At 38.2% G+C, this 24,624-nt stretch overlaps 1 protein-coding gene across 1 annotated transcript; it reads left to right on the top strand.

Moving 5' to 3' along the window:
• The first annotated feature begins 8,265 nt into the window (after window positions 1–8,265).
• On the top strand, window positions 8,266–24,583 carry LOC134668319 (uncharacterized). The gene is made up of 11 exons (XM_063525801.1): window positions 8,266–8,404; window positions 10,177–10,418; window positions 10,614–10,741; window positions 10,920–11,056; window positions 12,585–12,641; window positions 13,473–13,482; window positions 15,550–15,770; window positions 16,890–17,606; window positions 21,766–22,378; window positions 23,672–23,868; window positions 24,205–24,583. Exons 1-11 carry the CDS (start codon window positions 8,374–8,376, stop codon window positions 24,528–24,530), a joined length of 2,679 nt encoding a protein of 892 aa, XP_063381871.1. The 5' UTR covers window positions 8,266–8,373; the 3' UTR covers window positions 24,531–24,583.
• The last annotated feature ends 41 nt before the right edge of the window (window positions 24,584–24,624 follow it).

Genomic DNA, 24,624 nt, shown 5'->3' with positions numbered 1-24,624 from the left:
CGGGAGCTGGTGGGGGAAGCGATAACCTCTGCCAGCCGGAGGACGGGGCACGATAACGACGCCGACTTTCAAATGAGAGCGAGTATTCTTTTGTGGAAGATAATACGAGGATTTTTTCCAGATTTGGGACGATGTTCAAATGGCCCGTATTATGAATGGATTTGCGGAAAAAAGCTGGAACCGTTGTTTAAAAAAAGTATCTATTAAATAAGAATAAGTTTTTGGCAAAAATTTCATTTTTGGTACAAGCTTTTATCGCTGACTGTACTTTTCTTACGACAGACAACTAATACTCATCGAGACAATTCTAAAAACCCCTAACACAATTAGGTTGCGTTGTTTCATCAGAGAGTTCCTATGGTCGCCTCATGTCTCCATCATCAGATCAGCTCGATGGTACCATAATATTGCATTGTCATCCGATTTATACATGCAAAATTTCAGCTCAATCGGAAACCGGGAAGTGGATCAAATTTAACTTGCAAGATTTGATTACACACAGACAGACAGACAGACAGACAACGGTCAGGTGAAACTAAATAAAAGCTTGTAAAAAATCCACTCACACTCACAGTGGAGGGATCCTAAAAAAACAGATTTTTGTACCTTAAAATTGTACAATCTTGGAAATATCGATATTCTCTAATTCAAACTTATTTGTAAATATCGATATGAACAGCACTGGCCAAACTGTGGTATAATTTACAGTCCACATTGACCTGTCAATTTAGTTCGCGAGATTTTGGAGGCAACTGTAGTAGTTGTAAGTACTTACCATAGAGTAATATAAGTAAAGAGTGGCAACTCCATACATCAGTTTTCTTACCAAAACCAGGCGATTTGGTTCACTCCGCGATTTCGTCGCTTTGCCACAGGTAGCTAAAAGTACATCCGTTCCACACCAATTTTGGTGGCTAGTTATAAGCCGCGCGTGGCGCTGTCGTCACCTAGCGGCCATATCTGTCCTGATCGTAACAGACGCGTTTTGTTAGAGAGTGAGCCTTCTGTTCCTAGTACTATTATTTAATATTCTGTGCCAAAACGCGCGTTATTTCGTAGTTCATCTAGCGTCATGTAGTGGAACTATCAGTACCGCTACTTGACACCAGATGGCACAAGTGTCGCTACTAACGAAAAAATTGTACTGCTAAAACAATTTAGGTACAACAGAAGCAGAAGGAGTTGAAAATAGAGTTTCAAGTAATCCGCTTATAATATTAGCTGAAAATTGTTGAGTATTAGAGTTTTTTTTCGCCGTGACATCTATTGTCGACTAGCAGTACTGATATATTCTGCTACTTGACGCTAGATGTCGTCTACGATATAACGCGCGTATTGGTAAGAAAACTGATGTATGGAGTTAGGGGTCATCCATTAATTACGTCACACGAATTTCTAGGTTTTTTGACCCCTCCCCCCTCCTTGTCACACTTGGTCACATTTGGCAAACCCCTCCCCCCCTAGTGTGACGTCACATTTTTTCTACGAAATCGCCAAATCGAATTAAGTAAGTACCTAAGTATTATTAATATTTTATCAAAATATTTTTGACGATATAAATATTAGTAATTTTATAACCCAAAACTGCTTAGGAAAGAAAATTAAACGAATAAAAACGATTATCGTTTTAAAAACTTGTTATTTAAATGTACAGAGAATAAAATAATTTAGATAAATTTTCGGTTACTGATGAAGTTAAAGTGACGTCACAAAGTTTCTGTCTCCCCCCTGCCCCATGTCACAATATGTCACATTTTCTTGACCCCCTCCCTCCCCCTAAACGTGTGATGTAATTAATGGATGACCCCTTACCACTCTTTCTTTACTTATATTACTCTATGGCACTTACAGTATGTACACCTTTTACTCCCACTCAATAAAATTGTCTTTTTGTATCTTGTAGAGACAGGACAAAAGTGAACTCTTATTTATTGTTCGCAGCATAGGCTCTACCAAGTCTACCACATTATTTTCCTACTTTATCCAAATATTGAACGAAGTGAGTACTGCTTTGTGCCATTATCAATGTTTACCCAAACTACTTTACAATAGGATATAGCATTCTAAGTAATCTATATATATAAATGCAAGTGTCCTGACTGACTGACTGACTGACTGACTGATTCATCAACGCAGAGCCGAAACTACAAAAGCCAGAAAGTTGAAATTTGCACACCAGATTGCACTTATAAAGTGTACAAGAGATAAGAAGCGATTTTGAGAAATTCAACCCCTAAGGGGGTTAAAAAGGGGATGAAAGTTTGTATGGGGTTAAAGTTTTCTTTTGAGCTACGAATTTGAAACATCGTTAAAAGATATATTATTAAAATACAAGAAAAGTCATTTCAGCGTTTTTGAAAATTCAACTCCTAAGGTGGCGAAAAAGGGGTTGAAAGTTTGTATGGATATCAAAAAAAATTTCGAGCGCGGGACTTGATTCTTTGTATTTGAAGATACTATTAGAAGACAATAAAAGTAATTTCAGCGTTTTGTAAAATTCATCCTTTAACAGGGTTAAAAAGGGGATGAAAGTTTGTATGGGGTTAAAGTTTTCTTTTGAGCTACGAATTTGAAATTTCGTTAAAAGATATATTATTAAAATACAAGAAAACTGATTTCAGCGTTTTTGAAAATTCAACCCTTAAGGTGGTGAAAAAGGGGTTGAAAGTTTGTATGGATATCAAACATTTTTTCGAATGTGGGACTTGAATCTTTGTAAGTATTTAGGGATATTAGAAGACAGGAAAAGTAATTTCAGCGTTTTGTAAAATTCATCCCCTAACAGGGTTAAAAAGGGGTTGAAAGTTTGAATCCATTACAAATGGTTTTGAAACTTCTTAGAAAGGCATAATAGCCGATTACAAAAAAAAAATGATTACAACGATTTGGAATTTCAACCCCTAAGGGGGTTAAAAAGGGGATGGAAGTTCGTCTGCGGGTGCAAATTTTATTTTAAGCAAGGAACTTGAAACTTTGTAAAAACGTTTTAAATTAAAATACAAGAAAACTCATTTCAGCGTTTTTGAAAATTCATCCCCTAAGGTGGTGAAAAAGGGGTTGAAAGTTTGTATGGATATCAAACATTTTTTTGAGCGCGGGACTTGAATCTTTGTATTTGGGGATGGGGATACTATTAGAAGACAATAAAAGTAATTTCAGCGTTTTGTAAAATTCATCCCCTAACAGGGTTAAAATGGGGTTCAAAGTTTGAATCCATTACAAATGCTTTGATTTGAAACTTCTTAGAAAGACATAATAGCCGATTACAAAAAAAACCGGGCAAGTGCGAGTCGGACTCGCGCACGAAGGGTTCCGTACCATAATGCAAAAAAAAAATAAAAAAAAAGCAAAAAGAAAACGGTCACCCATCCAAGTACTGACCCCTCCCGACGTAGCTTAACTTTGGTCAAAAATCACGTTTGTTGTATGGGAGCCCCATTTAAATCTTTATTTTATTCTGTTTTTAGTATTTGTTGTTATAGCGGCAACAGAAATACATCATCTGTGAAAATTTCAACTGTCTAGCTATCACGGTTCGTGAGATACAGCCTGGTGACAGACGGACGGACGGACGGACGGACAGCGAAGTCTTAGTAATAGGGTCCCGTTTTACCCTTTGGGTACGGAACCCTAAAAATCACGTTTGTTGTAACTATGGGAGCCCCATTTAAATCTTTATTATATTCTGTTTTTAGTATTTGTTGTTATAGCGGCAACAGAAATACATCATCTGTGAAAATTTCAACTGTCTAGCTATCACGGTTCGTGAGATACAGCCTGGTGACGGACGGACGGACGGACGGACGGACAGCGAAGTCTTAGTAATAGGGTCCCGTTTTACCCTTTGGATACGGAACCCTAAAAAGTAACTGCAACGTTTTTGGAAATTCAATCCCTAAGGGGGCTAAAAAGGGGATGAAAATTCGTGTTGGGGTGTAAATTTAATTTTAAGCTAGGAACTTTAACTTTTTGGAAAAAAGGTAATAAATTAAAAAAAAACATGAAAACTAATTCAAGCATTTTTGAAAATCATCCCCCAAGGTGGTGAGAAAGGGGTTGAAAGTTTGTATGGAGATCAGATATTTTGTTAGTGCGGAATGCGGAACTTGAATCTTTACTTGAATCTTTGTATAAGGGCATAGGTACCTTTTTTTTTTTTTTTTTCTCGCAGGGGTAAATACATTTACGTATCTCACCCCGGGGCTGTGAGGTCCGTTGGGGATGGGGTGGTATGTGGGACTCGCTCCTCCCGTATTCCCTCTGTTACTCAGAGGGAGGGGAGGAGAATACCCACTAACTTCCCCTGCGGCGTTACCCTCTCTGCCGTTTTTGGGGAGCATCGTGAGATCACGAGTATTCTACCACGATGCTCCCCCGAAGGGCATAGGTACCTATTATGAGAATACAAGAAAAGTTATTTCAGCAACCAACATCAAAATCTACTTGACTTAAAACTTCATACAACTTGCTAAAAAAGAAAAGTAGTTAATTTCAACATTGCTTGGATATGAAAATTATAGGTACTAAAGATGTGAAATGTTGAAGATAAGATTCCACGCGGACGAAGTCGCGGGCAACAGCTAGTTGTAGGTATACGAAATCACCGTGAGGTCAATGATCAATATTATTTAGATTTTAAGGTCCAGTACTCCAGTAGCAGTGGGATATTTTCGTCTTATCAGGCAACATTTGCTTGGTGACCTGTTACCCTAAGATTACCTATTACTATACTGGGAGTCAATTCTTGAATGCTTTAACGAATGTGGAAATATATTGGATGGACGTTCTTTCTTACCCGGCCTAGGGAACAGCGAAAATACAGGGTGGTTGATTCATCGTTTGCCAAATTAAAATGTCAAAGGTTCATTTGCAATCTTCTGGGGTCTCTGAAAAAAAAATGTGCCCATGTTTTTTTTCATATTACTTTAATTATTTTTGAAAATTAATAAGAAAGGTAATACTTTAGTTACCTACGTTTCAACTTGAATTAAAAAAAGATGAAGTATGTAGTTGAAAAATAGTTAGTTCATGTTCGCTTCGCTGAACATACATACAAGTCAGTCAGTAGCTGTATCATGGTCTTCGTTTGATCACTATAGTATTTTACACACACGACGACGTACGCAAGCCAAAGTATGCAGGAGTCACAAAACGCAGATTACGCTGCGCACTTTTTGGCTTCATCAAGTATTAGCATGCACTACTAAAGCTTTGCATTTAGCGCTACGGCGTAGGCAAGAGCATGTTATAGTTGTAACGATGAAATATGACTTGACGATTGACGATAAAATTAAGCTTGTTTTCCTCACATTCGAGATTTTTTTTATAAAGGATGAAATGTTAATAAATTTGTTTTCTTAGGGCACTTTAGGCACTAACAAAGCGCTAAATGATACTAAATGACTCCACATGGGTGACGTGACTTACTGAACGTATGTGAACCTACCTACGTACGTACGTAAAATTAAGTGTACCTACACATACCACGCTCAATATATACCACACTCAATGCAATGTTCTATTCTTCTTAATCAATAATAGAAGATTCACTCTGAAATAATTTTAAGTTTATATTTTGCGATATTACGTTATCTTGTTGTCGTACGTATTGTTTTCGTTGTTGCTTAGTGATAATTCTGCCCCTACTCACTAAGCCGTAACAGCCAATGTACTAAAAACAATTTAAAGAATTAATTGCGCGAGAATAAGATAAACAAATGAATAAGTATTCTAGTAGCTATTAGGAAGGATGGCTAGAATTATATGTGCATTTTTAAATTTGTAAAATGAGTAGCGATTATATACCTACTTAGAAGTAACCCTTTATTTATAGCGTAAGCTGACCACATCTCGATATTACCCGGCAAATAATGACCAATTATACTTGGTCAAACAGATCTTGTCAGTAGAAAAAGACGGCAAATTTGAAAAATGTAGGCGCGAAGGGATATAGCGTCCCATAGAAAACTTTATTTCGCGCCTTTTTCTACTGTCAAGATTTGCTTGACCATCTATACTTACACCCTCTTTTGTTTTTTTCCTTATGTAGAATTTTTGGAAATTAAAGAGACAATGAGGCATGTGTCGTGTATTTTTTTTTAACTGGACCGTTAAATGGTCAAAATAAATGTATTAACCAACTACATACAGTCAGAGATAATAAAAGAACAATATATCTGTATATGAATAAAACTACCAGAAAAATGCATAAACAATAACAACTATTTGCCAACTATTTCATACCTATATATAGCCTTTGATAACAGAGTTGTACCTACAGAGGAAAATGTGGAAATGTGTGAAATCTGTAGCGAAAGTCGCCTTTAGAGCCCACTTGGACGTTAATTACAATTTTGAGGAAAATGGTCAGGACTGCATGCAGTAGAAACTTTGTTCCAATGATTCTTACTGCAAGAGTCTTGGAAAGCTATAAGGTTGATCTAACGGCTCGATTCGGGAAATGAATTAGAGATGCACTAGTTAATATGAAATAGTAAAGATATGTGACGTTCCATGGCAAAAGGCACCTTATGGCGGCTGGCGCCGCGATTCGGGAAATTAATTAGAGATATGAAATAGTAAAGTTATGGACGTTCCACGACAAAAGGTACCTTATGTCGGCTGGCGCTTTATACGTCGCATAGCGCCGCAATAATATTGGAGCGATGTTAATAATCGTAAGCGCCAACCGCCACAAAGGTACCTTTCTCCGTGGGACGTCACATATCTTTACTACATCGTATCTAGTTGATCTCTAATTCACTTTCCGAATCGCGCCGTAAGACTTGTTGTTAATTGCATCTAAGAATGTAGTTGATACACATATAAGTTCGAAGATCACGAGACTCATTTGTAAGATGTGTGGGTATCAGCCCTTTATTAAGGAAAACGTAAATTACAGTCGCCATCAGATATATCGGAGCGGCCAAGGTGCTTACAAATATCTGAGCACGCCTCTATTGTCAAGGCGTTAGAGTGCTTGTTCAGATATTGTGAATACCCCGCTCCGATATATCTGATGGCGACTGTATCTACCCGCCGGCCGGTATTCATAGGTCAAGTGTATTGGCAACTGTTAAGGTCCAGGGTTGCCTCAACAGAGATCCACAAAATATTTTCGAGTAGGTACCTAGGCAGTTTGACCATGTAACAGGTATAATAAAATTCCACTTACAAACGCTTATCCATATATACGTAGCCCTATAGTTTCCTCTTCGGATATTATGATTTTAGAAAATATTTTTACATAATTTCATGTATGTTTACCAAACTTATGTATATGATTTTTTTTCTAAAAAAATCCAATAAATCAACGAAGCGGCGTGCATAGCTATGGTTAAACAAGTATGTATGGTACATATTTTCGATAATGCCAAAACCTAAAGAGGAAAATGGGAGCTACGTTTGTATGGAGCAGCGGTCCTCTTTTTAAGTGTCCTTATTATAAATATATGCATATCGTATAGGTACCTAGGTACTTACTAGGCGTATTCCAAACGTAACAAAAATGCTGCTGTGATCAAAAAGAAGTTAATCACGGTTCACAGATTTTGATAACAAAGCCAAGAGTTCAAGAAGACGGACAATTCACAGAAATCGATAACAAAACGAAAGTTTTGGCAGGAAAAAATTGCAAAATCAAATCAACCAGTTTCCCTAAAACGTAAATTCTGATACCGGTGAAATCCCTCCAAAACGTCTGACTGCTGTATTCGAACTTCAAGATATTCACAAGAGTCGACACGTTCTAGATCCATTCTAGATACGTTATAGTTTAGATATCAACTAGTTCTCTTTTGCAGCGCAATTCGGGCAACTAATGTCACTTTTACGTTAGATAGAGTAACTAAGATATCTATTGGATGTGAATTAGATCTCTAAGTCATATCCTGTGGAAATCGTTCAAGAGTATCTCCAGAATCGCGCAAATGTCTAATTTGACAGGGTAGATATTAAACATATCGTTATCGTATCTTGGTGATGTCTAAAAGATGTCTAATAGATGTCTATCTCATAATCCGAATCGGGCCCTGAGAAATGACGCACAACCCTACAAAACGAGTTATTAGCAGGCGCAGGCCAAGCATTCTCATTCTCATTGACAGCGCGGGTGCGGGCAAGTCGAGTTCTTGAACTAGATCTCAAGATTCGTAATAATTGTGCGTGATCGGAGAGCGTTAAGTATCTTGGTTTGGCCGGGTCTTTGATTTCTCGGTGCTCGGTAAGCGACTGGCGTCGTACTACGGGATTAAGTCGAGTGACTTGCGCCCGCGACTCTTTTATAGCCATACCCGCAGCCCGGAGTCGCCAGAAGCGGACGACACTCGCGCTGAGCGGACGAACACACAAAAAGTCATAATTATTATAACAATCATGAAGCCACTGTGCATCTTTTTTGTGATCGGTGAGTAACTTATTTATTTACCTACTACTTCTTTTTCAATAGGTATTCTTAGAAGTAGGTAGATATACCTAATTATTAACTCAACGTCTCCGACATTAACCTTCAAAAGTGGTTTCTATTTCGGAACTGCAGTGTTTCCCAGATTCTTAAAGTAGTACTATTTACATATCGTTGACATAGCTTATATGTACAATTGTACATATTTCAAATTAATAATTTATTATTGTTGATTACCTACTTTGAAGACGATGCAATAGAGATAGATACATCTAGTAGGTACCTATTGTTTTAATTATTTTTATTAGGGTTGAAAGTTTGATTAGAGGTAAGTGGTTAAACTAAAACATCTGAGAACATGTGGGTTTATATCCAACCCATTTAAGCAGAAAACGGCCCAGGCAACAGTTTGTTTACACTCATAATAAAAAATAAATTTCATTATAACTTAATGTAAGTTGTATTAGAGACTGATTTTAATTTTCTGTGTCGATTAAGTACCTATTGTATTGTGCATCTCAAAAAGTATTAAAAATTTCAAGTTTTTGTTAGGTACCTACCTCGGTCGGTTCTAGTCACTTTGCGAGTTTTTGTGTTCCATTTTAAACACATTAAGTAGCGTTGCATCACTCAAGTTGTTCACGATCATAATTAGATAAGTATTAATTTAGCCACAAAACATTTAAGTACCACAAATAAAAGAGCACTTTGTGATACGCAGCTATAATGACATCGATAATGAATGATAATATAAAGCTATAAGGAAAAATGATATATCATTTGTTGAATGTTAATTTAGTTCGATGTCATCTTCGCTGTGCAGACATAAACAAAATAAACATGATAAGTAAATAAGCATATCTACGCCGTGACCGAAGATCATACGATTTAAATTACCTTTAAAATATTTCCCGGCGAGCAGATACAATCAAAAATAAAACATCTACTTATTTAGGTAATAAATAAAATGTTTTGCTTTAGAGTTAGGTATTCTCGTATTTGCGTACTCTGTATTAAGTTAAGATTGTTTGTATTGTAAGTGAGCATAACCATAAAATCGAAATTTGCATGTAAGGAACACTAAGAATACACTAAGTATGACAAATCGGACTAGTTAAATTCATGTGATTATCTGTGAACTGTGAATATGGACAAGCCGAGGAGTCGGAATTTCCACTGCTAATTAAGAAAGGATGAACTATAAACATTTATTGAAAACATATTTACTTACCTGAGAAATATTTCCTTACTAACTACCTATACCTAACCTACCTAGGGACTACCTATAGATGCAACAACTGTGTGATACTGATAAGTAACGACTTTCGTGTGTCAACATTCTAGACTAGAATTTGTTATAGTGCGACTCCACAGTCAAGCAAAATGTTTTGTGGACCATGGTCTTTAACAATAAAGGATGACTCACGTTAGACCGGGCCGTGTCCGGCCCGGAGCTTACGGCGCATCGTTTTCTATGAAAAGCATCACGTGATCGCCTGTCATGTCATAGAAAAGTAAGCTCCGGAAGCTCCGTCCCGGACACGACCCGGTCTAACGTGAGTCATCCTTAAAGTTGTAACTTATTGTATGGGTAATAAATAACTAAATAATATATATATATATATATATATATACTAGCCGTCCTAGGACTTCAATTACTAAATGTCATACCAAATTTTTTGTCATAAAAAGATAAACAGACACATAGAGTTACTATCGCAATTATAAGACAACCATTATAATAAATAATCCTATTTGACTAATAACTATTACAGCTATCTCCAACGCCATGGCGATGCAGATCAGGCCTAAACGGCAGTCCACCCAGTCCGAAGACACAAACGACTTGGAAGACCGCTACGGTTGGCAGGCGCAGGGCAGGCCACAGTGGAATCAGTTTCCGGGACAGAATCGATTCCCTGGACAAAACCGATTCCCGGGACAAAACCAATTCCCTGGGCAGAACCAATTCCCTAGTCAGAACCAATTCCCAGGGCAGAACCAGTTTCCTGGACAGGTAATGGCAAGAACTAAATTAAAGTAATTCAGTTTATCGCGACCGGATGGAAAAGGTAGTGGCAGTTGAACTTACTGTCGTTGCGAAAAAATAACTTTAAAAAAATAGAGTAGGTATGACGTGACGTTTGTTTTTAAACTCTGCTGCCGATATGTATGAGGCCGGTCTGAATGAAATCTCTATTCCTTTTAACAGGGTCAATTTCCGGGACAGGGGCAGTTCCCAGGACAAGGACAGTTCCCGGGACAGGGCCAATTTCCAGCACAGGGACAGTTCCCTAACCAAAGCCAAAACCAGCAGTCGACTGCATCTCCTATTAATGCGTACGTATTTTCTTATGATAATAACTGATCGGTATTTGTGTCTATTTGACGAAACCTGCGTTAAGTACTATTTTATTCTACTATGGCAAAAAGCTGCAGATGAAAATTTTCAAACATACTACACTGCCTGAAAATTTAATCATAGTTTTGTTAATCAAGCATAAATTTAAAATTTCAGAAATAGCAATACTGCAAGCCAGGACCAGTGCATCAGCACGTGTCCCGTGACGGCGGAGTACAACCCGGTGTGCGGCACCAACATGGTGCAATACCCCAACCCGGGCCGGTTGGCCTGCGCCCAATCGTGTGGCGTCAGTGAGTATCCGCAATATCCACTTCCATCTCTTCTTCCTAGCCTTATCCCATTTAGTTGGGGTCGGCTCTCCTTATATGGCGTCGCCAGGAGCTTCTGTCCTGGGTCGTCTCTGGTGGTATTCTTTTTCTACACCCACTACACAATACACAATACCCACACAATATCCACACAACACAATACCCACACACGACACACACAATATCCACTTCCATGTGGTTTTTATTATAAGAGGACAAGTTACAATGAGGAAAGCCGGTGAAAAATAAAGTGCTCGACGCGGTCCCAGTAATAATACATGTCATCTTGAAATTTAAGTCATTGTCAATAGAGGTGACGGCAAGGTGTCATCTATTGGGCATTAGCATGTCGAGCACTAGTACCTAGTACGTTTACCTTATAGATGGCACTCAGAACGATGGTACATGTTTCTAAGGATAACTTGATAAACTATATAATCTTATAGTTCTGACACCTAGCTAGCTAGCTGAGTAGTGGTATTTACACCTCTAAATATTATAGATTTTTTGTGTGTGTTTTTTTATCTGTATTTTGTATGTAATTCGACATTAAGAGACCATATACATCTCTTAGTAATTGTAATACGTTAGATTGAATTGTTAGTTTTAATTTATAAAATTGTTGATGTTATTATTTTTGCTTTTATGTAAATTCAATGTTGACGTGTAAAAGTGCCCTTGTGGCCTATTTGCTGAATAAATGTTGATATTTGATATTTGATATTTGACAGAAGCCTTTCCTATTTTAGGATGTAAACGGTGTAAACCGGCAACATTTTTCTTTCCCATTATGCCCCAAGGAGTTATTATTATTGCATTTAAGTAAGTAAGTAATCGTTGTAATTATGCAATTCTTAATAAATACATGAGCTGGCCGTTACACATGTTTTAAGACGTACGGTACAGTCAGCATTGCATATATCTATACGAGTATGCTAACAACGGTGTGTTACGAATTGCTTGGCCACTTTGACTGCCACATGCTGGCTGACGTACACTCATTTTACACCTTCTAATTTTATTGTTAAACTTCCTTCTTTACTTGAGCTGCCTCGTGTGTTTTACTTAATGTAATGCTAGTAAAACAACACAACGACTACGACTAAGTATGTCGTTTAAGCGATGCTTTAATGGCTCCTTCTTAAGGAAAACGCCATAAAATAACGCATGGGAATGTAGCCGCAGGCTGGTCTGTGAGATTATTATGAGTATTTTTAAGATTTTAAGATTAAATTATGTTACATAAAAAGTACCTATTACCAAAAACAATCTGCTGCAGTCTTTGTATTATAAATATAGAGGGTCAAGGCAGCTACTAATCCTTTTATGATCTATCCACTGAGTTTGTAAGTTAAATGAGCCTAATGGCTATAAACCTTCACGAATTTGTCATGCCATAACTTGCTGGATGTCAATGTCAAAAGGATGTTCAAGCGGACTTCGGTCTCTCATGTGGTCTGTGGTCAATTTCCTTTATGCCATTCTTAAGCATAATGTTTTCGTTTTTCAGATGTATCCTTGCTGAGGTCGTCGCCGTGTCCGACGACAACTACCGCTGCACCAACAAGCTAGATGCAATCTCGAGTACCTTAAATTTAAGACTGAATTAAATCATAGTTTTCTAAATAACTGCATTTTTACTGTTACTGAAATATTATGTAGTATATATACTCATATAATCCTTGTTAAAAGCTTCTTAGCGCAGTGCTAAAAAGTGAACAATTAGGTTAACAAAGGTACTGAAGGTACAATACATTATCGGCCACAGACGCTATGCTGGCACTTCACATGGCTGTATATGGCGAATATTCATATTGCATCCCTTTTGTTTTGTATGTCAAAGGAAGTACAGGCCAATGATAAAGCGTCAAACATCAAACATAATTACCTCTACACTCTTATCAATAATTGTAAAGGGAAAACTAAGAGTTGCAGGTGGGTATGTCATGAGGATGTCGCATTTTTTATAAAGCTCAGCTCAGCAGCAGACACTGTCCTGAGGCTCTTACCGAAAATATTTGTCAGTCACACTGGCCCGAAACCTGCCATATACCGGGTGTGGCCTGTAATATGAGCAAAAAATTAAACTATAGGCTGTACTCCTCCTACTGACCAACATTGGTTCAGCGACTTTTAAAAATAACTTGTGGTTTGATTTTAAATACACTTTAAAGTTTATTCTAAGACGCAATGTATTGCGAATTTTGTTATGTTTAAGGCGTGACAAGCAACGTCGATCACAATGAAATGGCGTGGCGATGGTGTCCATTGAAGATAATATTTATTTTGTATGAAAAATAGGGAGTCTAAATACTTCATATTTTTTAAAAGTTGTTGAACAAAAGTGTCATCGTTTGAGGAGTGTAAACTATGTTTTAATTATTTGCTCATGTTACAGGCCACACCCGGTATACAGTTCACCTACAAGGAATGAACGATACGGGCATGGGCATGAGGAACCTCATATATTTTATTTCCTTTTCTCTGGTTTTGCACAGTACGTTTATCTAACTGATAAAGATTCACCCTTAATTCTTTAAAGGCTCTAGAAGAGGTCCATAGGCTCGCCCATTTGCAATATCGATATTTATGTACAAATGTGCAAACAATATTGATATTTAAGATAAAAAAATAAACGGTGTATGTTTTTATTTTTTGTAAAATAATAAGTATTAGGTATTATTTCCAGGTATACGTAATTTAGTAGTAGATTATATCTCCTAGAAATAAAATCTTGCCATAAATGGACTCCTAAAAAGGTGACAGTCAGCAAAGCGGGGATTCCCTGCTAAAACTGTGTCTGGAATTGAAACAAAACGAAGATTCGTCCACAACGTGGAACAACTGGTTTGCACGGAATTTCTGTGGAGGATAGTTAATGGTGAGATTCACAACGCTGCTGCCACTATGAGAAAAAGGGGAAATACCGCTGAGTAATGGCAAAAAGTACGTTAACCCCTTATGGCTGCTCAACGACCATTAAAATTATGGCAAAAAGTTCATTTTGATGAAAGATGTATAAGTAACAAACAGTGGTTTCTTGGTATAAATGCAGGTAAATACCAATTTTGGGTTATTAATAGTGTGGGCAGTTGAACAAGAATTCGTTTCCTAGTAAATGTAGGTAAATACCTAAAACTATTATTAACTATACCTAACTAATCAACTTTTATTAATCGAATCGAATAGGTATCTACCTACTCGTGGAAATTCAAGCGTTGAGCATGTCTCAAAAGGACTCTACTTTTATAATAAAAATAGTCTAGGTAAACATAATAATGAACCAAATGAGTCAAACATATTACACAAGAAATGTGTCAACTGTCACTTCAAGCAGATGTCTAAATTTTTCTCTCCTAATTAATTTCCTAAATATTTATTAATTTCTTAGCTTCGTTAATCCAATACCGGTTTACGCAAAACACAAACAGAAGAGAATATATCTATTGCTCGAAAATTAATCGAACAATCTGTTCTTAAGAGTGAACTACGCCAACAGCATGCCTAGTACAAATTGCCCTGTCTTAGAGTTCCTCCTCCATAATACAGATTAATACCAAAAAATCACAACAATCCAAGCCATAAGTCGTTCGATTTTGAAAAATAAAATCTTATATAATTCTCGAAAACCTGGTTTCTGGTCACGGAAGACTCCCATCACTAGCGGTTCCACTTGACTCCAATCCCAAACTCCTTAGGAGCCGACAGCGACAGCGAAGCTCGAGGGTCTGGCCGGAAACACCATCGAAACGGAAGAAAAGTCTCGCGTCGACGGAGCCCTGTCCCTGTGACATCAGTGTCATTTTGATAGTTACTTTTGTTTGTTTAGTTGTGATTTATGTTCTTATGGTTATTTAAGTTACCTTGATGTAAGTTCTGCTTTATTACTAATTACTGCCGATGGCTTCACCCCCGCATGCCAACAGCCAGCAAAATTCACAACTAGTCGCTGTGTCGCTCGACGATTTCGTTCAATGCCCTCATTGCCCACCCCCAAAACTCTTGAAAGGTCGCCGAGGTCTCCACATCCACCTAGGCAAGTGTCATAAACTCACCTTCAGCCAAATTTCCACCATATCCCACCCCCCATCAGCTCCAGCACCGATAATTCACACCAATCTTTCGGATAAATTAAGTTCTTTAAAAAACTCTGTGCCCATTATTAAGCGCATCCCGCGAGGTGCTAGATCTACTGTTTCAAGCCACCTAGTAAAAGCCATTGATGACTGCGTAAATGAAAATTCACCATCAAGCTGGGAACACCTCTTAACGTTCTCATACAACATTTTTAACGTTAACAAAGAAGACAAAAAATCTCTGACTTCCAAAATTAAATTAAATTGCACCCGCCCTCACAACATAGACATTAATCATAATAGCACTCTCCATTTCAAACCCAGCCAAATCAATAAGTTAGTTGAATCTAAAATAAACGATGGGGACCTTAAAGGCGCTGCCCAACTTCTGTTTTCCAGCGACACATCTGCTCCAGACACCCCAGAGACTCTGACTGCTCTCCAAAGTAAACATCCGCCGGCACCCGCAGTACCAGACCTTCCCGATCCTCCTAGTCCAGCCTTACCATGCCTACAATGCTCGGAAGACGCAGTCCAAATAGCCATCGCGTCTTTCAAAAATGGCTCTGCAGGCGGCTTAGATGGAATAACCCCACAACATTTAAAAGACCTAACTTCAGGTATGCCTTGTGGCCAAAGTAATCACTTACTTGCAAGCATTACTCGTCTCGTTAACTTGATGCTTGCAGGCAAAGTTAATCCTTCTATTTTACCAACCCTCTACGGCGCTAATCTCTGCGCCTTGAAAAAAAAAGATGGAGGAATCAGACCCATCGCCGTAGGCTCAACCTTCCGCAGACTAACCTCCAAAATTTGCTGTAAATATATCATTTCGGACCTAGAAAAAAAATTTCAACCCATACAACTCGGTTTCGGAAGCAAAGGTGGTTGCGAAGCAGCCGTTCACGCCTGTCGAACTTTTCTGCATAGCCCCGAATGCCAGGTACTGCTCAAAGTCGACGTCAAAAATGCTTTCAATTCAGTAGACAGAGGCGCCCTGTTGACAGAAATCCAAAAACATAGTCCTAGTATCTATCCATACATATGGCAATGCTATAGCTCCCCCACAAAACTGTCCTACAAAAAAAACAATATCCTGTCATGCGTTGGCTGTCAACAGGGTGACCCTCTAGGGCCGGCCATCTTCAGTCTTGCTATTCATCCCATTATTTCGGACCTAAATTCCAAATTCAACGTTTGGTACCTCGACGATGGTAGCTTAGGAGGCGAAGCGAATTTCGTTCTTAATGATCTTTTGTCCATCATCAACAAATTCAAATCAATAGGACTAGAACTGAACACAAACAAGTGTGAACTCTATATCAACCCAGACATTTCAGACAAGCTACAAATCAAACAAAATTTTGAAAACATCTGCCCAGGTATTAAAATCCTGCAAAAAGACTCGCTCTGCCTGCTGGGTGCACCTGTTTTCGAGGAATCATTTCCTGATTTCATAAAGTCAAAAGTTGAAATTTTTTCAGAATTCTCAGGTCGACTCCTCGAAATTAATTCCCACATGGCACTCTGTATTCTTCGTTCCTGCCTTTTTGTTCCCAAATTGACATATTCCCTACGCTGCAGTCCCTTATGGAAGTTTCCAGACATAACCGCATCCATAGACTCAATACTGCACACTCAGCTTGAAAAAATTTTAAATGTCAAAATTAACGATCGCCAATTCCTCCATGCCACCCTACCAATTAGATTCGGAGGACTCGGTATCCGTCAAATTTCAGGTGTCGGCTTACCAGCATTTCTGTCCTCAGTACATAGTACGCTCACCCTCGTAGGCAAAATCCTTACGCCATCACTCCGTGGTTTCGAGGTAGCGTACTTGTCTGAGGCAGAAGACGCCTGGAAAATAGCCTGCCCTGGAAGAGACCTACCCATAGATAAATCAGTTCAGAGAATCTGGGATCAACCTATCTGCACACAAGTACATTCCCACATCCTAAACTCTTGCTCCACCAGCCAGGAAAAAGCACGCATCCTGGCTGTTTCGGAAAGAGAATCCGGCTCCTGGTTACATGCTCTCCCCTCCTCCAACTTTGGAACATTACTCGACAATAATACCCTCAGGCTGGCTGTCGGTCTTCGCCTAGGATCCAACATTGTCTCACCCCATCGCTGCCCCTGCGGAACTTTTGTGGACAGCCTTGGACACCACGGTTTATCGTGTTCTAAAAGTGCCGGCCGCCTATCACGCCATGCCTGCCTTAACGACATCCTCCGTCGGGCCTTCGTCAGCGCCAACGTCCCAGCCATTCTCGAACCACCTGGCCTCGCGCGCGACGATGGCAAGAGGCCCGACGGAATGACCCTTGTGCCCTGGAGTGTGGGACGGGCCCTTATTTGGGACGCAACGTGTGTGGACACCCTGGCACCGTCTCACCTCGGTTCAACATCATTGAGAGCGGGCGCGGCGGCCGCAGCTGCTGAGGCAGCAAAATGCCGCAAATATATAGCTCTCACTGACCGGCATATATTTGCGGCATTTGCAGCCGAAACTTTGGGACCGTGGTGCCCAGGGGCCCATAAACTAGTTCGGCAACTTTCAAAAAAAATATTTGAGGTCACCGGGGACCGTAGGGCTGGCTCGTTCCTCGCCCAACGGATCGGCATAGCCATCCAAAGGGGGAACGCAGCCAGCCTTATGGGAACCCTTCCACAGGGTTCGGACCTGGGTGATCTAGCCTAATATATACATATTCGGCTAGATCACCCACATTATGTTATATATATTTTTTTAGGTATTAGTTTTAGTTTTTTAGGTAGTTTTATAATTTTAGGTTAATTTTATTCTAAGTTTGTTTTTAATTATGTTTATGGTTTTATAAAATAAAAAAAGTATTGTCTTTTTCCGAATGTTTATTCTGTCGCCGATAGTATCCACAATGTTTATGGGAAAGTCATGTAGTGTACGCTGTACGGCGCACATAAGAGCTTTTGACGGTACGCGTTATTTTTGGCTCTGATGCTCTGATAAAATCATATCCATAATTCTTAAGGCTCTTAAGGAAAGTGTTTAAGATTATTTTTTAACACGTTCCTTGTCCGGGTGTTCCAATGTGGGATCATGAAAATTATCGAAAATCCTCACAAATAACAGTTCAACTTCACTTCAGAAAAATAATAAATACCTATATGTAATTAAGCCGCCACGCAGCAATATTATAAATTACACACAATCCTTAGTTCGTTCTAAGTCTGCATCTTTAGGTCCGGGGATTAAAATTTACCTACTTTACTTCATCGTGTTTGAATTACCATATTATTCGGAAGCGTACACGAATTCACAAAGGATGTTGATGTAATTAAAATGCAGTCTACTCTGTTTTCTGAGATTTAAAAACTAGGTACCTATTTATTTCTTTATAACCGTGAAGTAATTTATTTCTTCGCGACAATATACAACACCTACAGTTGGTTCCGGAATCCGGTATTACCCACAATTCGTAAACCGGATTTATTTTCCAACGAAGACTTATGTTTGAAGTGTTTTGTGCATCAGTGACTCGTTATATGTAGTGCTTGGAGCAAAAACAACCGTAATTAAACAACTCACAACTCAAAAAATTATGCTCGTCTGTCTTCACCCTCATCGTAGAGGTGAATTCAGGTAGCACCTTTGCACTTTTTGTGCGGTGCGGTTGCCTACCGGAAGGAGTGCATCCGTTCTGGTCTTATAAAGGTAGTTCTAAGCCAGAAAAATCACCTCAGTTCAGCCCTACTGTATGGGCCCGATTCGGGTTTTGAAATAGACATCTATAAGATATCACCAAGATACGATAACGATATGTTTAAGATCTAACTTGTCAAATTTGACATTTGCGCGATTCTGGAGATACTCTTGAACGATTTCCACAGGATATGACTTAGAGATCCAATTCACATCTAATAAATATCTTACTCTATCTAACGTAAAAGTGACATTGATTGCCCGAATTGCGCTGCAAAAGAGAACTAGTTGATATCTAAACTAGATAGGTACGTAGAATGGATCTAGTACGTGTCGTCTCTTGTGAATATCTTGAAGTTCGAATACAGTAGTATGTTGGCATCTTATAGTGATTATGAGGTGATTATAGTGACGTAGATAAAACGTAACTTTATGAGAGTAATTAAAAGAACGCAACCCCATAGATGTCAGATGTTGGTATAAATAAATTACTTCAACTGAACCTGCATCTGTAGCATAAGTAATACCTACCTACCGTTACCACGTATGGGTTACTCGTAAATCAGTTCCTGATTATGAAATTCGTTACAATTACGCATGTAGGAACTTGCTTTCTAGCGTAAACTTGAACCGACCGTATTCGAGGAAAAGTTATCGACCTTAAGATATTACTCATTTTACACAACATTTGTTAATACTTACTAACTCTGGCAAAGTCAAAGGTTTAGGAATTGTACCGTAATCATGAAAATACCCTTGTAATATAAATCTTATTATATTAGGTAAGAACCCGAATGCATTGACACCTCATAGATATTTTTATAATTTCACGTTCTCTATACCTATATGTTACCTAATAAATGAAACAAGAGTAAAATGATTGATATTTTAGGACTTTTAGGTATTTAAATTTTCAACATATGATGGGGTTTATTTAAAGGTGATTCTAAGTTCAGCAGTAAGTGAAAATGGTGCAGCACTTTCAGTAAGAATGTCATTAAATTAGCCTAATTTCCATCTAACCAGTTTGTGTCTCTACCTTTAAGTGTTATTATTTCCATAATACCCACCAAGTAACAGGTGCGAAAAATTATTATGATATAAAACCTGGGTAAGTATGTCCCTTTCAGTGTCTTATAAATGTTTTAATTTAACCTACCTATACATACCTCGTACAGTCAATTCAGGATTTATTTTGACTGACCGTTGATGATGATGATAGTGTTTGTTACCTTTCACAAAAGTGGCCATATGGTCGCAATATATCAGTAAAGTTATATTAAACAACAATGTAATAATTACCGACCCTGAACTCCAGACCACCTGTTACATAACCATCAAAACCCTACGATAGTTATTTAATTTTATTGTAGGTTCCGTCCAACCACCTTCGTTCAGGGTAAATGTTCGATAATTCACAGAACCGATCGATAAATATATGAATCATATACGTATATGAATGAATTAGTAGCGCAGCGAGGACTAACACATATGGTGGGGATGTTATAAACTCACAGGACTTAAGATCCGCTTATTATAAGTCTGTGATCTCGCTGCACCGCGGACCGAACAGACAGAGTGCCCTAAAAAGGATCAATCATATTTTAATTTAGTTATCACACTATTAACCCAGAAAATGGTTCAATGGATCACTATACTAGGTAAGTTGTATTTGTTTTTTTTTATATATGATAGTTTTTTATAGACTTGACCTACCTATTAGTACAAGTTTAATTGGTATTTTATCTCGACGCCGTTAAAATATAGTGATTTAGTCATCTTTCTTAGGTGTCATAGGTTTAATTGGTTCTTCAGTTTAACCTTGACAATTGTAAACATATTCGTTGTTGTGAGCATCTTACTTACTCTATTTGAATAGAGTGCTGAGTGTAAGTATTTAAATATTTTGATTTTCGACTGCTATTGCTGGGAAGACGGTCAAAAAAGGGCAAGCGCTCTCTGTACTGAGCACTTTACGCTGTTTGTTTCAACACTTACGGTTATTAAGCTTTTCGTTTTAAAACACAGCCTAATAACTTGTAAGTTGTAACTCGCTCGACTGTATTGCGAACATTTTTGGACAGTTGATCGATTTTAGCAAATAAAATCTCGCCACTCGACTAAATGACTAACGTAGTCCGAACTAGCCTTTAAGGTTAAACCCTGAACATGAACTCGGAAGTGAGTGTCGAATGCACCAAGGACTCAGGTTCATGTGTGAAACTGTGAAAGCCCACGCAACAATGATATGAATAGCGAACGCAGTTATTTTATTGAAAAGCATTGACTTTTGCTGTCTGGAACTTTTTTGGTGGAGTTTCAAATGTATCTTTTTCTTTCTAATGACGAATAGATAATACATAACTAAGTAGGCCCATATAACTTACTCCTAAAGTATTTTTCTAACTCGAAGGGTAAGGTGACATATGTCAAAAAGCAATTAAAGGGTTGTGAGCAGACATCGTAAATTTTATAGGTGCGGCAGAGTGGTATTAACGGAATTGGTATAAACAATTTAAGCCCTAATGATTAATTACGTTAATATTAACCTTAATTTACCATTTCAGTTGAAATTATTTAAATCAATTCCGTTAACACCACTCCACTGCACCAAAAATGCTAAGATGTCTGGTTGTGACAATGCAAACTAGAAACGTTTTTTTACGATTCTCGATTAAATCTGCAAAGGGCATACGAGTATAATCAATTTTATTGGTGATGATTTAAATTTAACTATACAATTGGACGCGACTGAAACGATTTGACACGAGCGGGATCGATTAGGTCGATAGGTAGAGTCAAACTCTGTTGAATTGAGTTCTGTTTTACATGATTATTGAAACTCAACAATATCAAAATGTATTTTTTTAGGAAACTTAGGAAAGTGACCAGTTTATATTAACACTTTAAATTAATAATTGCTTTTGTTACAGTGGCATTGGTCTGTTTGAGCAGATCAACGTTCAGCCGTAGTTGGGTCAGATTTGATGACGAAGATATCGGGTCGTGGGAAGCAGACTCCGACGATGATCGGCCAGATTCCAAATTTAAATATTATGGCGAACCGGCCTCTGAGGAAAGTTATGAAGATTATGATGGATATGCTCATGGATATGGAAATGATGCACATACTTTGAATAATCAAGCATATCACAATGAACGACATGGTCATGCGTTTGGTTTTGATCATAATCATGGCAATCATTATCAATATCATGACGAACACGGCTATAAACACGAACACAATAGTCAATCTGGTTATTCGGGACAATCCGGTCAATATGGAGGGTCACACGTACATCCAGGCGGAACTCATGCTCAAGACCAGCATTGGGGTTTTTATGGGCCTCATAGTGGATCCGGATCTTATGGTACACATTGGGGCTCTCACGGACATCCTAGTCAACCCGGATCTGGTCAACCCAGCCAAAACAGCGGTCCTCCTCGGGGTTTACCTCAAAACAATGTAATCCCACCTCAACGTTCTTCGAACGATGCCGACCGCGTGGTGTTTCCCGATTTTAACAACCAAGTTCCTACAACTAGGTACGTCATGTCATCATTACACGCATTTTTGTTGTGCTGTCTAATAATAATCGAATCATTTTTGATGTTTTTGCCCATATTTTTTGTATTGATTTACGTAGCTTGCTATTGTTATGGATAAACATAAGAAATGTAATAGTTACCTACATACATAGGAAGGGACTTGTTATAACAAGATTACCAAATATAGAAATCAGAATTGAGTTATAATAAAATAAAATATATTATTATATATGATTACCTACATATTGTATATATTATAAATTTATAAATTGGCGCCTCATTAGTATTCGGAAAGGTATTTCTCAGGCGGATTTGTACTTCATAAATAATTCTTAAAAACCACTTAGTAGTAGCAAAGAGTACTACTTTATTTCCACGCATTCTTAGCAATGGAGGTTTTCCTGTATCCATCATTGACTTGGAAATACATTTAACACAATACCTTACATTGCTGCTTATACACATAACGTGTTAGGTATTGTTCTTTCAATAAAATTATGGGAATGATGGCATGAGTGACATTTAGGTACTACCTACATATATGTATTGTGTTTACTAAGTGGTACTTAGGTTTATATTTTTGTTTCTATGTATGAGAACAGTTACCTAATCAAATCTTATTAAAATATTTTAAATAATAATTCCATTAAAATTAAAATAGTAACGTTATGTAGGTATATTATGCAGAGATAAAGGCATAAAATATTATTGGATAGAGTCGCAATGTATGATTAATTGTTAGAATTAATAAATAAAATAAAATCATATGACGTCATAATAATATATATTATGTTAACTTCGCAAAGAAAATAAATATCGCCTGAATCGCTTCGGGAAAAGGATGGTACGGCCGTGCGGCTTTGTTTTGCTCGACTTGGCGGGGGCACTGCCGTGCCCCCAGATTTTTTAAATGCATGTCTCTTGATCCTAAGTAAGCTTAGTTAGGTACCTATCAAAAAATGCTATACAATTAATGACGATGAATGAAGAACGAATGATGAATGAAGTTCAATAAATGTGAACTTCAAAAGTACCCGATGAGGGCCTTGCCACATCAGTATTTAATTTTACAGTACATATGGTCCTACTTTCCGTGCGTAAGTCAAAAGTTTAAAGGGCCATATGTACTGGAAAACGTTGTAAGATACACGTGCGAAAAGGAAATTAACAACTTGTGTCGATTTAAAACACTCCCTTAGGTCGTATTTTAAATTATCGCCACTCGTTTCGAGTTTCCTCTTTTCCGCATTTTTATCGTAAATAACTATTAAGTAATTCCATAATTTCCAGGGCTCCGGTTCCAACCCGACCAGTTATGACCAGTACGACTACCGCTCGGCCTACCACGACAGACCGGACGCTGCTGGATCTAGTCATCTGCATACGAGGCTGTCCGACCACGTCGGAGTACAACCCAGTCTGCGGGACCAACAACGTCACCTACAACAACCCTGGGGCCTTGCAGTGTGCTAGAAACTGTGGGATCAGTAAGTATACATATCTACGGGATACGGGACACGCTACGCTGACTTTCTAACCGTTATTGTCATTGTGATTAAATAAGGGTGTATGTGTTAAAGAAAAACTCAGAAGTTAAGATATATGTGATGAACTGAAAGCCTAGGTACGTGAAAATGACCACTTAGATGTCCTCATTTTTGTGACGATTGAAGTGTATATGTTTTCTTGGACACCTTGCCCGCTCAGGTATAACTGCTGCTGTACTGTAAACTACTACATATTATTAAATTTCATTATAGATCAACAATTAAATAATTGTTGAACGTTAAAGTACTTATTAACAATTAAATAACTTTCAACAGATGTGGGAGTAGCCCGCCAGGCGCCGTGTCCGCGTGCCGTCCCACAGATCCCACAACCTACCAGCACAGCCAGGCCCATCACCAATCCAACCACCAGAACCACAGTTTCTGGGCAAACCACACGGGCCACCCCCGTCGCTAGACCAACCACAGTGAGACCCACAGCAGCACCTGTGAACCCTACACGGTTCACCAACATCGATGTCAACAGACCTAGTCCAACGATACCCCTTGATATTTTACAGAGTGTATTCGGTACTGCCTCGCAGACTACCACTAAAGACGATGAACTTGAATTCGATATTGATAAGCGAATGAACCCTTAGATTAGATAATTAAATTATTTTAAATTAATAAATGCATCCTAATCGACTTTCTTTATTGTTAGCAAGCTTTTAGTCATTTAACAAAGTTTCTTAG

This window comes from Cydia fagiglandana, chromosome 10 (assembly GCF_963556715.1).
Source record: "Cydia fagiglandana chromosome 10, ilCydFagi1.1, whole genome shotgun sequence".
NCBI lineage: Eukaryota > Metazoa > Arthropoda > Insecta > Lepidoptera > Tortricidae > Cydia > Cydia fagiglandana.
This window is presented reverse-complemented; position numbering and strand designations above follow the sequence as displayed.